We start from the raw sequence: 17,500 nt of genomic DNA on the forward strand, positions 1-17,500 counted from the left end.
CATCCATCTATCTATCTATCTATCTATCTATCTATCTATCTATCTATCTATCTATCTATCTATCTATCTATCTATCTATCTATCTATCTATCTATCTATCTATCTATCTATCGATCTATCCATCCATCTATCTATCAATCCATCCACCCATCCATCTATCTATCGATCCATCCATCCATCCATCCATCCATCCATCCATCTATCCATCTGTCAATCCATTGTTATATCTATTCATCCATCCATCCATCCATCGTTCTTTCTATTCATCCATTCATCATTCTATCTATTATCCATCCATCCATCCATCCATCTTTCAATCTATCTATCTTTCAATCTATCTATCTATCTATCTATCTATCTATCGTTCTATCGTTCTATCGTTCTATCGTTCTATCTATTATCCATCTAATCTTACTGTAAACTGTTACCGTCATCGTTTACATCATAACTTGCGTCAAGCGAAGCATTGTGTTAGAATATTCACAGCTCCTAAATAGACTCAGGTTTTTTGTTGTACTTGCACAATGTTTCCCTCCGTACATTGACGTTATCTCCGGACGCCCATCGTCATGGTAACAGGCCTGTTTGATGACTTGGCCGTTTGCCGTGCAAGAACAGACTGGCAGACGGAGCTCTGAGATAAACAAACCAGCAAACAAATGCATGCACACACACAGCACTGCAAGCTATTAGTAGACCAGAGTAGTTCATAATTTTACTTTTAAATGAAATCAGATGTGGAAATCGTTCTCTGCGGATCAGGTTTGTTTTCTGTTGATTGAATGGGTTTTGCAAAACTGAGCAAACTAATAAAAAGCCTCCAGACACACACAAACATGCTGAAAGTTCAACCCTTGATCTGTCCAACAGGGTTATAACAACATATGTTTTACATTGCTTTAACTCATCAAAATAAGTTAAGCGATTTACATAAAAGTTATACAAGATTCAACACATTTTTAGTCAGTTTAATGTAATTTAAGTACATCCAAGTTGATTGTGCTTAAAGTTTTAAGATAGTGATTTATTATGATAAATAGATTTGTATGGACTTCTGTTGCAGGTTGCGGTGACCTCTGCGCCCCCATCACTGTCTGCCAGGCCCCGGACGAGTGGATCAACGACACATCCGTCCGAGCCGAGCCCACGCCGTGCCCAGCGGGACGCCAGTACTGTCCGTACGCCGAGCAGTGTCTGCCGCTGTCCAGCCCGTGCCATCCTGGCGCTTGTGTCAACTGTTCTGGTGTCAGTCCCCTGCCGGCGGGCACTCAGTACCCCGATTACAGCCTGGTCGGGGAGGTGCTGGTCACCCTGCCGGCCGGACCTCCCTCCAACGTCCTGGTGAGTGTGACCGAATGTAATATAAACCAGACTGAACTGCCTATTTTAGGGATAACGTTTAGAGAAGCAGCAGGGTGTACAGGTTTCATCCCCTCTCACTTTCTGGCCTGCTCTCCCTCAGGTCCAGGAGGAGATCGAGGACCTGCTGGTTTCCCCCGGGGACTTCATCGCCCTTCAGCACGACGCCGGACCCTCAGGCCTCCTCCAGTGCTCCTCCGAACCGTCCTCCCCGTGGAAGCAGAGCGTGCTCATCCAGAACCGCTCGGATTGGTGGGATGCGAACGAGACGCTGCAAGCGGACGCTGAGGGAAGTTGGGAGGAGGGTGTGGTTTGTCAGATGAGGGTGTTGTACGTGGGACAGAACGACACCCGGCTGCAGGGTCCCTTCCTCCGTTCTGGACTCCCTCAGTCTGGCGAGTACAGTTTGGAAGTGACGTCCAACGATAAGGACTTTCCCGTCACCGCATCTTGTCCGATTCGAGCCGTCCCACCATTGGCGCCCACCGTGATCCATCCTATCAATCACGGCGGGACCGTGTACTTCCTCCCCAATCAGACGTGGATTCTCGTGGCGGTCCGCTCGCAGCACGACGCCTCGATCGAGCGGGAGGGCGGCAACGCGACCGTAGCTTTCCGCAGCTCGTGTCCGCAGCACCTGGTGGCGAAAGTGGCCGAATGCAGAAGGCCCGGCCCGTTCAATGACACCATGTTCGCGTGGGTCGACCTCCAGCTCGGGTCCACACCGGGACAGACCGCCGTAGTGCTTCGTGTCAAGAGCGAAGTTACCGAAGCATCGCTGCAGATTGAAGCGAGGGTGCAAGAGCGACTCCGGGGCCTGGTTGTGCATCCGCATCCTGCGCACAGAGTCCTCATGGAGTCCATAGTGGTACGTGACGCCCTCCCTTCTGAGGAACCCCACTTAAACCAGGGGGTTTGATGGTTTTCGCCTGGGTTTGTTGTTTACAAGGAAAGATTTCGGCCAGTAGAGTTGTTGATGCTTGAATTTTCTTTATTCTCTATTACCCCTTTTCCGCCAAAGCATTTTGAGAGCCGGTTCGGAGCCGGTGCCTGCGTGCGAACCAGTTTTTTGTGTTTCGACAGCCAAAGAACTGGTTCTCGGCCAGGAAAACTGGTTCTCAAGCGGCACCAACTCGGTTTAGATTTCTTTTCTGACCATAATATAGGATCGCAAAGCCAGGAGAAACATTTGCAGAAACATGATGGAGTCCGCATTTGTAATTGTTATGCTTGAAGTTGATGCAAGCGTTTCTATTTTTTATTTTATTTATTTTTTTATTGAAAACATTATGAGCTAAGAAGAAAACAGGCACAATATAGAACAAATAAATGGAAAGGAAAAAAAAGACACAAGACAGGGGTACATAACTAATCAGAAAAGATTACATATCAAACGAAAAGATTTAAAGACTTACATATTTCAATTGTTTTTAAAGCCTTCTTGGTACACGAGTTAGGCCGTGTGTCCACCAAAGCGTTTTTCCACGCCCCTGACGTAAGTTTTCAATTGTTTTCAATGGGAGCGCCGCGTTTTTTTAAACGCCATGAGCGTACCGAGGCGCTGAGCGTTTTTTTCACGCTGAATCACCGAGCGCCCCGCGTTTTTACTGGTCGCTGGGAGTTGAAAAATGTTCAACTTTGGATAAAACGCAGCGCTCATCACTGTCACTTTTTACCCAGCCGTCCAATCACAGTGGAGGAGGGGCGGGACTAATACCACACTGACCAACTGTCACAACATTCAAACTGCTGCGGATATTCTGTATCATAGCAACGAAAAAACTCAACGGAAAAAACGCTGCGCTGCCAAAACGCTCTCAAGCGCCCAAAGCACGACGTCTTCAGCAGAGCGTCTAGCGTTTTCAGCTGGCTAAAAACACTTTGGTGGACACACGGCCTTAGAGATAATCCCAAAGTAATGTTGTACTTGCAACCGTTTCTTGCTAAGACGTAACACCATCATTCCCTGGGCACTCTAGTCAGTGGAAAAACAAACAGGTTCTGAAAAGGTTTGCAAGTTGAACCAACTTTGAACCAGCACCAGTTCCGAACCAGTTTTGTTTTGGTGGAAAGGAGGTATATGACTTTACAACTCTAAGTTGTGTGGGGAAAGGGGAATGGGGATGATTGCAGTATTGTAACTTCCACGTGTTCCACTTCATAGTTCCTTTATCCTAGGAACTCCAATGAGCCACGCCCACTACAACAGGATATGTCCATATATGGAAATATACGTCAGACAAATGTTAAACTGGTTACCCAACACTAAAAACCATCAAAGGAGACCAGATAGGCACCTTAGGCTGGTTTACGCCATTTTGTCAGCTTGACTTTACCTTCTACACATCTGCTGCCTAGGATTGTGTATCACTGTTAAAGGAGAACTCCAGCGCAAAAATGAACCTTTGGTCTAATAACACATCGGTACCTAGTCCACCGTTCTCTGAGATTTGTTTTCATGATAATCGAATGTAAAGAGTTTTATCTCTAAAAACTCTTTAGCATATTATAATGCTAGTAATGGGGGCATATAACAAGTAAAGAGAAATCGCTAGTTCATACCACTAACAAGGCTTAAAACAGCCCCACACTAACACGGTAACATAATGAGGGTCCATACGTGCAAAACGAAGCATTGAGAACTTTGTAAGTGTACAGACCAGTATTAACTAGCGATTTCTTTTTACTTGTTATATGCCCCCATATACTAGCGTATACGCTAAACAGTTTTTAGAGATAAAACTCTTTACATTCGACTATCATGAAAACAAATCTTAGAGAACGGTCGACTAGGTACCAATGTGTTATTAGACCAAAGGTTCATCTTGCGCCGGAGTTCTCCGGCACAATCACGTGGGATTAAACTGGTTTCTAAACACTAAAATGCATGCTAAAAGTCATTTCTACTGGAATATATCTTGAAATATGTCAGTGTCATTGTTTTGTCTACGTTTATATAATGTCCTAATTGAACTAAGGCTTTATCTAAGCCCTGTCTGTGAAACCAGGCCTTAGAATCCAAGAATAGAGTATTCATTGCTTATATTTTATGTCTGTCCATAAAAGATGTCTGTGAGAGAGAAGCTGGTCTGAAGGTTTAGTGCTGTTCTTTATCCAGCATGTCGCGTTTGTTACGGCCCTGACCTTTCTCGCTTGCTCTTACGTTTCAGAGTTACGTGGCGTCCGTGGAGGAAGGGTCGGACCCGTCGTTCAAATGGACAGTGGATGATAACCCGAACTTCACGTACTACAGCAGCAATTTAAACATCATCTACCAGATTGCAGGAGTTTACAAACTCGTGGTGACTGGTTTCCATTGAACGTATGTGTAAAAGCCACACTGACTCCATCAGCTCAGGAACTGACCCATCTCTTGTCTCCAAGGTAACGGCGATGAACCAGGTTAGCATGCTGAGTGAGCTCTTCAACGTGACGGTGGACCCCATGAACCCGATGACTGTCCCCGCCGTCCATGGAGTCCCCAGAATCGTGCAGCAGGGTCTGTCCCTGAACCTCTCTGCGTCTGTGGAGATAGACATGGCGGTGAACGTCACCTTCTGGTATGTTCTGTTACGAAATGACAGATTCGAGGTCTAACGACCTCAGCAGAAAGCTTAGTCCATTTAAATTAGGGTTAAACTGTGTAATGCAGTTTCTTTAATATGCAGTTTAATGCCTGTCATAAAGAATGCAGCATTAATAGCAAATAATCCCTAACATTGGGATACTTTGAGATGAAACGACCAGTTTATTCCTGACGGATAAAATCAAGTTCTTTCGTGCATTTTTTTTTTTTTCTTATTGAATATCATGTTTCTATGGAAGCTTGTTTCTGCCACAGAATAAAACATTTTATATGATAATTGCGACTTTTTATTTCTCAGAATTGCGAGATTTAAAGTCACAATTGTGTGTTATAAAGTCAGAATTGTGTTATAAAGTCACAATTGTGTGTTATAAAGTCAGAATTGTGTGTTATAAAGTCACAATTGTGTGTTATAAAGTTACAATTGCGTGTTATAAAGTCAGAATTGTGTTGTAAAGTCACAATTGTGTGTTATAAAATCACAATTGTGTGTTATAAAGTCAGAATTGTGTGTTATAAAGTCACAATTGCGTGTTATAAAGTCAAAATTGCGTGTTATAAAGTCAGAATTGTGTTCTAAAGTCACAATTGTGTGTTATAAAATCACAATTGTGTGTTATAAAGTCAGAATTGTGTGTTATAAATTCAGAATTGTGTGTTATAAAGTCACAATTGCGTGTTATAAAGTCACATTTGCGTGTTATAAAGTCAGAATTGTGTTATAAAGTCACAATTGTGTTATAAAATCACAATTGTGTGTTATAAAGTCAGAATTGTGTGTTATAAAGTCACAATTGTGTTATAAAGTCACAATTGTGTGTTATAGTCAGAATTGTGTGTTATAAAGTCAAAATTGTGTGTTATAAAGTCAGAATTGTGTGTTATAAATTCAGAATTGTGTGTTATAAAGTCAGAATTGTTATAAAGTCACAATTGTGTGTTATAGTCAGAATTGTGTTATAAAGTCACAATTGTGTTATAAAGTCACAATTGTGTGTTATAAAGTCACAATTGTGTTATAAAGTCACAATTGTGTTATAAAGTCACAATTGTGTGTTATAAAGTCACAATTGCAAGATCTAAATATTGCGAGATATCACAATTGTGACTTTTTTTTATATACTTGTGAAGTTTATATCTCACAATTCTGACATCTTTTCCCTTTTAGACTTTTTTGCAAGTTACACAGTCCAATTGTAAAGAGTTTAAATCTCACAATTCTGACTTTTTAACACTAAATTGCGACTTTATATCATGCAATTCCGACTTTATAACTCGTAATTATGACTATGTCACAATTCTGAGATAAAAAGTCAGAATTTTGAGTTGTAAATGCGCAATTGTGGGAACAAAAGTCTGAATTATAAGAAAAAAATCGCAATTACCTTTCGTATTTTTCATTCTGAGGCGGGAACAAGCTTTCATACGTTTCTCTTTGAAATATGTGACATAATGGAAGTGAAATAGGTTGTGAATGCTCTCTTTGAATAACTCTTCTTAGACTAATTTCTACATTCGCGTCCCATGATCCCTGTTTAATGTACTCGGTCTGCACACACTCTTTTTTTATCTTCTCCATGGCTTCCACGGCCTCACACACTCCCAGCCTGCTCCCCTTTAATGGCACTTTTCTCTTGATTTACAGTCTGTGGTTAGCGCAAAATGCTGACAAGAATTTTCCCTTCAACGGCGAGCGCAGAAAGATTCCCAAACTTTCCATCCCATCCCCCAGAAGCCTGCTGCGCGCCACTGCAGATGTCTACTTTATTTATTTATTTCATGGATTTCTCTATTTATTGTCAAAAAAAAAAAAAAAGGAAAGTCTTTCACTGTCGGGTCGGGTGGTTTCTTCCCGACTCTTTTATCTTGCCTGCTCAGTATCTCTGGAGTTCAGCCCTCGGCTTGTTCAGTCAATCGTGATACCAGATTCTCCTTTGGGTTCCACTTTCATGGAGAATTTGGGGATACGATGCAGTGAGAGATGAAGGTGTATAGCCGGGAGCTGAGCCGGTGATTCAGCAGCAGCTCCACCTCCCGCAGCGATGAGTCAGACAGCCAGATTGCAAGACAGTGCTTTATTCTCTCCAGCTAAAAATATCTTCAAAACAGACCTGCCACCTTGCTCTCGCACATTCCCGAGGCACCAAAAGAGGCTTAAAGTGTGCTTTCCCCCCATCCATTAGTCCCCTCTTTATACTGCAAAAACTTTCTTTAAAAACCAGAGTTTACTTCAAGCCCTGTCTTTTTTTCTATATTGAATATCTTGTCACATCGCGTAAGTAAAATGGGTTGGCGGTTTCACGTTGACTTCAAGGCCGCGTTTACACCTGGTATTACACACCCACTGACCCTCCCCTCAACGAAATCAGGACAGAAGTGTTTGAAAGTGGACAAAAGAGACGGATTTAAACACGGGAATGTGTCTCCCTCGTCAAGCTGATCCAAACACATCTTAACACAGGGTTTAAGATTTGACAGGTTAACAGTGTAACATTCCCAAAGAGTAAAACACTCACTACATTGTGAGAAACTGATTTAAGTGAAGCCTGTTTTAAAATAGCGCATGTAATCAGGCATCCGGTGTGTTTGTTTGTGATGCTTTGATGGTTTTTGTGTCACAGGTGGTGGTTTGGAGATGGAGGAAACCGTACACATCAGTTTAAGCCCCCTTATAATAACTCCTCCAATAACCAGGTGGTGATTCGTGACCATGTGGAATATATTTATGCACAGCCAGGTAAAAAAAAAAAAAAAAAAAAAAACTTTTATATTATTTATATTGATTATATTTTTTATTTTTTATATTTATATTGAATATATAAAATAAATTCTGTATTCATTTATTATGTGTTTGTGTGTGTATATATATATATATATATTATTTTTTTATTCATATTGAATATATTTTGCATTTATATTGACTATTTTTAGATTTATATTGATTATATTTTATATCCATGTTATTCATATTGAATATAAAATATATTCTGTATTTAGGGCTGTCAAACGCATCCAAAATAAAAGTTTGTGTTTACATAATATATGTGGGTGCACTGTGTACAGTATAATTATTTTATATATATATATATATATATAAATACACACACGTGCTTGTATATATTTAAGAAATATTTTCATGTATATACTGTATATGGATTTTTATACAATTTATATGATATATAAATATTTTATATATAAATAATATTTTTTCTTAAATATATATGCATGTGTGTGTATTTATATATATATATATATATATATACACAAAATAATTATACACAGTAGAATTATAACACCCACATATATTATATAAACACAATTTTTATTTTGGATGCGATTAATCGTGATTAATCGTTTGACAGCCCTATCTGTATTCATGATATATATATATATATAGCATTTTATATTCATATTGATTATATTCTATATCTCTTATGTTAATTCTATTTTATTGGCTATACGATTATATACATAGTTTTGCGTTTTGCATTCATACTGATTATATTTTATATCCATATTGATCTTTGTTCTACTCATATTTTTTGCAGGGGAGTATACCCTAATGCTCTCTGCTTCCAACCGCTACGAGAACAAGACATGCAAGGTCGACGTATACGTCTTCAGCATCCTGACAAGTGTGCGAATCGAAATATACCCACCACTCCTACGTGCCGAAAAACCAGCTGACTTTGAGGCCCACCCCTTACCGTCTCCCTACGGCATCATCTACACCTGGAATTTCGGGGACAATTCGAGTATCCAGCAGGGACGTGAGCGCAGGGTTCCTCACGCGTACGCTCACAGCGGCGTCTACAACATCTGCGTGATCGTGAACAACACCATTAGCTGGACGGGCACATGTGCGGAAGTTACCGTCTACGAGGACGTCAAGGGCTTGGAGGTGGCGTCATCGGCTCCCACCGAGCGCAACACGCGCACCGTCGTCACAGCAAGTCTAGAAGCAGGTAACAACGTAACATGGAGCTTTGACATGGGTGATGGAACGGTGCTCACTGGTGTGGAACCACAAGTTGAATATAGGTACAGGAAAGATGGAAACTACACGGTTAACGTCACCGCGAAGAACGCCGTGAGCTCTCAGTGGGTAACCTTACCTGTTGAGGTGTTTGTGCTACAAGTGTTGTCGCTAGAACCTCCCGGGTGCATTCAGGAAAACAAAGAGGTCAGTTTCCATGCATTCGTGTCAGGGAACTCGTCAGCGCATCAATACGTGTGGAGTTTTGGGGACGGAAGCCCCAACGAGACTCAGTATGGAACGGCGCTGGTAACGCACTCGTATGTTAAGATTGGAGAGTACCATCTCTCCCTGCTTATGTCAAGCGAAGCCAACAAGGCCAATTTTTACAAAAGGATCTGCGTCCAACCTGTAGTTACAAATGTGTCTTGGCTTCCCCTGAGAACACACGTGAAGCTCGGCGAGGAGAGTAGATTTGCAGTAGCTGCCTTCCCTGAATTTAACTACACGTACCTGTGGGATTTTGGGGCACTTGACTCGATAGCTCCTGTTCGGGGAGGGAAGGAGATGGCTTTTACTTTCAAGAGTCCTGGGGAATATCTGGTAACAGTGACCGTGCTCAACAATATCTCCTCCATCAATACCTCAGTTTCAATTGAGGTACAGCTATCCATTGGGTCTTTGCTGATCAGTCATAATGGAGAGAAAGGAAACAATCTTTCTTTACACCGAAACTATGATTTTAAAGCATCCTCAGACTCGACGAATGCCATCTACATCTGGGAATTTGGAGACGGGACTCGACTAAATGGGACAAACGTATCACATGCTTACAATTCTTCAGGCAGGTTCAACATCAGTGTCACAGGCAAGAATCAAGTGAGTGAGACCAAAAATGAGATTTTCGTTGTGGTCTTGGCACCAATCACAGGGCTGTCAGTAAATGCCAGCTGTGTCAATGTCCCTTTGAATGCTTCTGTCCACTTTGAGGCACACTTCGACCAAGGTGATGACGTCCGGTACTCTTGGATTCTTTGTGACCGGTGCACATCTCTCCAAGGCACTCACACAATGTTCTACACGTTTCGCTCCGTTGGGACTTTCAATGTTATTGTTACCGCAGAGAATGACATCGGCACTGCTCAGTCCAGCATTTATATCTTTGTGCAGCGTGAGTTGGAGGGCTTGCAGATAGTGGCTGATGAACTTGTTGAAGGATGCTGTTTTGCAACCAATCGCGTCCTCCACTTACAAGCCTCGTTAAAAGAGGGCACCAACATGACCTTCAGCTGGAACCTTCTGAGGGAACATGAAAACCATGATCGTAACTTCACGGGCAAGACCATAGACCTCAATTACTCCACCCCGGGTCCTTGTGAGGTGCTTCTCAAGGCAACCAACTTGCTTGGCCAGCTGGCTGTGAACAAAACTATTGAGTTTCTGGATCCTGTGAGGGAGCTTGTCCTCGAGACTTCACCAAACCCTTCTGCAGTAAACGCCATGACGACTATGACGGTATCTGCAAGTTTTGGGACGGATCTCCATTACAGATGGTGGGCAGGTGGTGAGCTGTTAACATCTGACATGTCCTCCATAATGTACAGTTTCAGAAACACAGGTTTGAAACTGGTTAAAGTGGAGGTTTCCAACAAAATCAGCTCTGAAATGGTCTCAAAGTGGATCAGCGTTCAAGAACCGATCTCTGGATTGAGTTTCAGTGCCACAAATGTTATAGAGAACTTTGTAGCCTCGGGGGACAATGTTTCTCTGTGTGGAGAAACACGGATGGGATCCAACATTTCATGGATGTGGCTATTGCCAGACAGCACAACATCAAGCCAGCGTGCCACCTCCTTCGTCTTCCTCAAAACGGGAATCTTCAATGTCGCTTTGAATGCCTCCAATGACATCAGTAGAGAATCGTACTTGCGCGACTTTACAGTCCAAGACCGTATCCAGGGTCTGGAGCTCAGGGCCAGCAAAAATGTCGCCGCGGTTGGTGAAAATGTTGAGTTTACAATCTCTGTCTCGTCTGGAACCTCTGTTAACTTCATCCTGAGCATTAGTGGTGACGCAACTGTTGTCCTAAACAATCAAACGTACGTCCACCAGTTCACCAGTGTGGCCACGTACTACGTCAACCTTACTGCCCACAATCAAGTGAGTTCAGAACGAAAGACTCTGCACATTGAAGTGATGGAGCCTGTGACCAAGTTGAACATACTGGACTGCTGTGATGCCGCTATACCTGTCGGAGTAACTAGGTCTTATGTGGCAAGCACTCCAACACGGGACCCACTGACTGTCCTGTGGACCTTCGACCTTCATCATGGTCACAAGGTTCCCATGGTTGGCAAGTCGGTGACATATAAACCAGATGAGCCAGGCAATCTGACCATATTCCTAAGAGCATTCAATATCCTGAGCGGTCTTAATGTGACCAAGTTTATACAAGTTCAGAACAGTATCAGGTCAGCCTTCTTGGAAGCTCAACCAAGTGACACCTTTGTAAACAAGACGGTCCGTTTCCATGTGGGAATCACTCCTGTTTCCACTCCAGCAACATATCAGTGGAACTTTGGGGATGGTTCTTCAACCGCTGTCACAACCACACCTGCCCTTAGCCATATCTACTTCATTCCTGGTCACTATGTGGTGCGAGTTAACATCTCTAACCTTGTGAGCTGGGTTACAGCACAGACTCAGATCAATATCTCTGTCCTGAAGTGTGACGAACCAGAAGTTCAGATCATTCAAGCTCCACGACTTGCAATCTGGCGGTACCAGCCAACCTTGGTGGAGGCCAGTGTGAACTTAAAAGGCTGTGCCCTCTATGGAGTAGAGTACCTTTGGGAGATCCTCACCTCCCCTCGCTGTCAGGATGAGGACAAGAAAGGTCCGCCGCCATCCAAGGTCCGTCTCCCCGCAGAAGTCAACGTCCGGAGACTCCAGCTTTCAGTGCCCAAGATGTCGATTTACGCTGGGAACTACACTCTAGTTTTTTCTCTGTCTTATGAGGGAGTGCCAATACGCAAAGCAGCATGTCTCCAACTTTCGGTGATGTCCAAAAAATTGGTGCCCATCATTGAAGGTGGCACCTACCGAGTGTGGTCTAAAACTCAGGATTTGCATTTGAGCGCAGAGCAATCCTACGACCCCAATCTGGATACGGAGAACCAGTCCCTGCTCAGCTACCACTGGGAATGTGTGAGCACCTCAAAGGTAATCAAGATTGATGAATGCTTTTCGACGACTTAGACTTTCTGTTCCTCTTGCTCACTGACAATGAAGGACATAAATGGATTTAGGCAAGGGTGACCAATCCTGCTCCTGGAGGGCCACCTTCCTGCTAATTCTAGCTCCAACACATTGGCCGAGTGGTCCTAAAGACCTTGACTAGTTTGTTGATGTGTGTTTGATTGGGGCTGAAGCTAAACTTGGCTGGGAATTGACCGTCTACTGTAGGAGCAGGGTTGAACATCCTTAATCTAGACTGTAAAATAGCTAAAGATGTAAGAACAAATATAGCGGCTGATGCATCTCAAATACATTTAGACTAGAGGTGGACCGAGAACGATAACCGAAGGTGACTTTAACCGATAACGATAACTGAAGGCAACTTTTTGGAGATGGTCCTCACTGCAGAACATGAAATCCACAGGGAGGAGTCGGATCCAGCTCCAACTCCTCCCACCTTACATATACCCACCCCTAAACCTACCCAGCTCCACCCCCTTGATCCCTAACCCCACCCCTAAACCTACCCATCTCCACCCCTCATATCTGGATCCGACTCCGCCTCCTGGATCTTGTGTACTGCAATGAGGTGCTACGGACTTTTCGAGCAATGTTGCCGTCATTGGGCAACCAGATGAGACACGACCCACCTAAATTATCCAGATTGAAATGTATTACCCAATTTCAATGGAAAGTCTATTACCCATTTTCAATGGCTCTGCAAGATTGCCCAGCAACATTACTCAAAAAGTTGCCCTTTGTATCATCACCTTGAGTTGGGCAGTACCGATTAATTAACCAGTAGTTTTTAAAACTGATACTGAATCAAAATATCCAAAGTAAAATACTGCAGAACTTTTTACGAAGATTAAAAAAGTCTATATTAACTTAATTAATAAACCTTAAAGTAAATAAAAGATTTAGCAACTTAGCTGGCTAACGAATGCATAAATGTGCCAAGCTGGATAATAAACGAATGCAAATGGACCGTAACAATCATGACATTTGTCACATGTTTCGGATTTGCGTGCATTTTTGAGAGAGGGTTGGAGAGTTTAAGTAATTGGCATTTTTAAAAACGATCCTAACAGAGATTTGAATGTGTGAATTTGACAGAAAAAAGTGTTTTAGTATGAGGGACGTTTAATATCAGAGGCTTGAATAAGTGCACAGCAACTCGGAAAGACGAAATATGTCAAGTATGAGCCACAAAAGTGGATGTTTGGGTGGTGTAGACTTGAGATCAGTTACATATCCAGCTGGGGGAAAAACTCAGCATTCTCCGAGTTCTCCCAGCCTATCAGAATTACTGCCGGAGGGGAGCAGAGATTCCTGCTTTTTATTAAAACCTTTTATCACTGACAAGAAATTCAAAGGAATACTACGTATATCAGCCGTATTATGGAAAATTTCAAGCTCAAAAATAGCACTTAAGCCACATAAAAAATGTCATTGCATCAAGAAAAAAAATTATTTGAATGAAAGTGCAAGCACACTTTTCAAACAAAAAAAGCCACAAAAAAACACATTTTTTAAGGTTTTAAATGATAAAACGTGTGTTTTTGTTGAGCAGGTGTCTAAATGAGATGATTTATGAGCAAATGCAGCTTTTGTAAAGCGCTTCTTCACTCCACCACACAGGGTCCAGATCACTGTTCCACTTTGCATTTCGGGTTGGGTCCGAGCGACCCGGTTCTGGGAATCTCTGGCTCCGAACTGGAGGTGGACGTTGAGTATACCTTCCGCCTGACCGTCAGTAAAGAAGGCATGACCCCGGAGTCCACGACCCAAACGGTGAGGGCCCTGATTGTAGATTATAATCTTTTCGTAATACTGTGTTTGAATTTGATAATTCATAAAAAAAAAAAAGATTGTGCACGAAAAAACCTGCATTAGAGTGAATAGAGCGGCACCATTTCAATTAAGTCATTCTTTTCAGTGCAAACACGCCTCGTTTCTATGTAAATTAATCTCATTATAGAGTACTAATTATTCACAATCAAAAACTCTGGGCTTTTTGAATGTCACAATTAACGTCACGCTGTTGGAAAAGCGGCCGGTAAACTGAAATGAATCTTATTTAAAATACTGTTTTTAGCGAACATGACCACGGAAATTGATCAAACGAGGAACAAAAGCACATCCTCCGCTACCCTGATTACTCAAAAGTGTTTTGCAAGATTGTGTTTTTCGGGGGGAGCAAAAACAATGCAGCGCATGCAAATGTCTGTTCTACAGCATTGAAATGAGTCGCTATTATCATTACAAAATATTCATTCTTATTTAGCATGCTCCTGACCCAAACTGTTCAAAGGAAGGTCTGTCACATGATTCAATCAAAACATAATCAACTTGCTTTTTACTTTCCTGGCCTTCACAATTCCAAGCTACATATGATGTGCTAACGGGAATGTTTCATGATATTTAACTTTGAAGGTCTGATTGCTTTGGGAACGGTGAAGCAAAGTCCTTTTATTTCGTCTCAATAGTTGAGCAGAATTCATTATTCCCGTGCGGCAGGGAGAGCCGTCAGTCTCGGCGCTAACATTAAATGTGTTTTAATCAAGTTCAAAGAGCGAGAAGGGTTTTGAATGAAATGGGTTCCCTGGTCAACAGAAAGCATGATTGCATGACTTGACGTTGAGTCTTTTTCTGGTCGCAGGTGTGGGTGCAGAGCGGCCGGATCCCCATGGTGTCGCTGGAGTGTGTGTCCTGCAAAGCTCAGTCCCGCTACGAGATCAGTCAGAGCTCCTACGTGTACTTGGCCGGCACCTGCAATAACTGCCACGGCTCACACAGAGGGGTGAGAACGACACTCGCAGTCAATCATAAACCTGTTTGCCAATGGGAAATTATCCCCCTGAGATGAGAGGTTTATTTATTTATTTATTTATTTATTTATTTCAAGCAAGATAGTGTGACAACAAAAAAAGATAGACAATAAAATAACTTTTAACACTTATGCTTGAAATGGAGTGGGAAGAAGTAAAACTTATTAAACCCCACCCCAGTCTATTACATATTTTACACAATAACACACACAAAAAAAAAATAGCTGCTTCCTTCATCAACGATCTCAAAGAGAAAATAATAATAATAATAATAATAGTAATAAAAATAATACCTCATTTAGAAACAGTGAATGCACAAGTCAAAACCAAACACTCGCACCATACATATTAATAATTTACAGATATTTCCACAGGCAATGATTATCAAATACCAACAATGGTATACGAAATACCACAAGGGTATATAACAATAATTTTCAAATTTTCATTTTATGTATTTTTTTTTATTTCTGAAAAAAATCCTCCGATCACGCAAAAATCGTCATTTTGTGTCATCTGAGGATTTTGTTGTCCAGAGGCTGAAGACTACAGTCAGTTGTAGGGCTGTCCCGCATGTCCTCAACCTGCCCATAGAGGGCGATCTCACTCACAAAATTAACACATAGTGTCGGCCATCTTGTTTTCGAAGCTAAGCTAGCAGGCTCTTGTTCTGTGGAGAAAGCTGAGTAGCTTTTTCTTTCTGCAGTCGCCATTCATTGTTTACATGCACAGCTTTTGTTTCAGTCTAACTGAATTAATCCCGATTGGTGAATCTGAATGTAGTGTTTACATGAACGCTAAACAAGTGATCGGTTGATGTGCGCTTTAACTTCGCTAAGAAAATTCCCGCTCCTCCGTGAGAGATACGAGACCGGTGCGTCTCACAGGTGTCGCTCATCGGTAATCACGCCACCGGCCTCGCGCCGTTCTCGTCCCGCTCGCCGCAGTAAACATGATGAATGGCGACTGAAGAACGCAAAAGCCGAATCCCGGACATTTTGGGCGATCTCGAAACACATTTTCGGTCACGGAGACTCACTAGTAGCCTAGACTTGTTTTTTAACTACTGCGGTCTGTTACCGGTAGGCGTGGCCTCCTAGGGCAGCGGAGCAAGTGCATTCTGGGAGTTGTTGTCTTTCATCCACATATGCCAAAAATACATTTTTAGGCTTTTCTCAGTCTAGAAAGCTCCAAATTAAAAAAAAATTCACATTTCTTCTACATAAATGACCCATTTTAAATACACATTTGTTTCCAGAGGTGAAGCATCCCTTTAATTTGTGCTCTTTCAGCTTTCTGAAAAGCATTGAAAGCGGTGTGATATCATCATTTGTCCTTAGGAATAACACGATCCTCATAGAATATGAATGTTGGGAATGGCATATCTAGATTTAGTGAGTCACTCGTGCCTTATTTATTAGAGGAAACATGCCGTCATAATGAATTAAAGAGAGCTTTACATGGCGAGATAGCAGCATGATGTCATTCTAAAAAGGGAACGTGAACACTTCTCTTTTTTCACGGGCATTCCTCCTGCTTTTTTCCATCCTGCTCTCTGATAGTGTTTAGACTGAGGCTGGGGGGATGTTATGGTTATAGGAACCAGAGGTAGGGAAAACCCGAGTGGGTGTACGGGGTGATGATGTCATCCTTGTGATGTGATGTGATGTGGTCCACCGTGTTAAAGACCAGGCGGTCAAACACTGATACCCATTGGTCTGATACCCATGAGTCAGTAAATATTATGTCAGATTTCAGGGATGTTTATCTAGTGGTTTAGACTTGAGTGCTGATCGGGAGTGATGCTGACGGAGGTCACCGCAGGGTCACTGAGAAAGGCATTTCAAATAAAATAAAGTATTTGTTAGACATTTATATAATGCATTTCATGTACATTTATTTTAAAAAATTATATTGTTAATAAAGTTAATTATTATGTGATTATGTTAATAATTTAACTTAATGATGAAAATAAAACTGCTTATTTAAATTATATATTTAAATATTTAAGTCTGAGATAAGTGCTGATTGAGGTCTCTGCAAGGGAACTGAAAAACCAGCTTGAAGATCATTAAAAAAAAATCTAATATATTTTTTTAAAATAATTTTTTCTTATTCTTTTAAATATCACAATTTTTGTAGCTACATAAAACTATATAATATATTTTGCACACATTTATATAACGCATTACCCGAATGTGTTCAAATAATATTGATGTTTTTAATAAAGTGAAGTATTCATTTGATTAGTAAATACATGTAATGAATTTAATAATTCACTCTTCAATAAAATTAAAACTTCTCATGAATATTATTATTTTGTTAAGTAATAGAATTTTAAAACTAAATTGAATGATCTAGTTTTAAATTATGTAATTCAATTTTTGTAACTACATAAAATAAAAGTACATTCGTAAATAATTATAAAATAACAAATAATTGTATAATGTAAACAATATACTTATTACTAAAATATATTATTGATTTTATATGTAATCATTTATTAAAATA

General features: G+C 41.4%; 1 protein-coding gene across 1 annotated transcript in view; it reads left to right on the forward strand.

Annotated features, from left to right (window-relative positions):
* Positions 1-17,500, forward strand: part of pkd1a (polycystic kidney disease 1a) — a 114,682-nt gene that overhangs the window by 41,497 nt on the left and 55,685 nt on the right. The window contains exons 12-19 of the mRNA XM_039685227.2: positions 1,064-1,341; positions 1,463-2,227; positions 4,530-4,661; positions 4,744-4,919; positions 7,567-7,682; positions 8,494-12,143; positions 13,800-13,952; positions 14,821-14,961. Coding sequence (XP_039541161.2) covers positions 1,064-1,341; positions 1,463-2,227; positions 4,530-4,661; positions 4,744-4,919; positions 7,567-7,682; positions 8,494-12,143; positions 13,800-13,952; positions 14,821-14,961 — 5,411 coding nt within the window. The remainder of the gene's footprint in view (positions 1-1,063; positions 1,342-1,462; positions 2,228-4,529; positions 4,662-4,743; positions 4,920-7,566; positions 7,683-8,493; positions 12,144-13,799; positions 13,953-14,820; positions 14,962-17,500) is intronic.

Source organism: Pimephales promelas, chromosome 6 (genome assembly GCF_988280905.1).
Source record: "Pimephales promelas chromosome 6, fPimPro1.hap1.1, whole genome shotgun sequence".
Taxonomy (NCBI): Eukaryota; Metazoa; Chordata; class Actinopteri; order Cypriniformes; family Leuciscidae; genus Pimephales; species Pimephales promelas.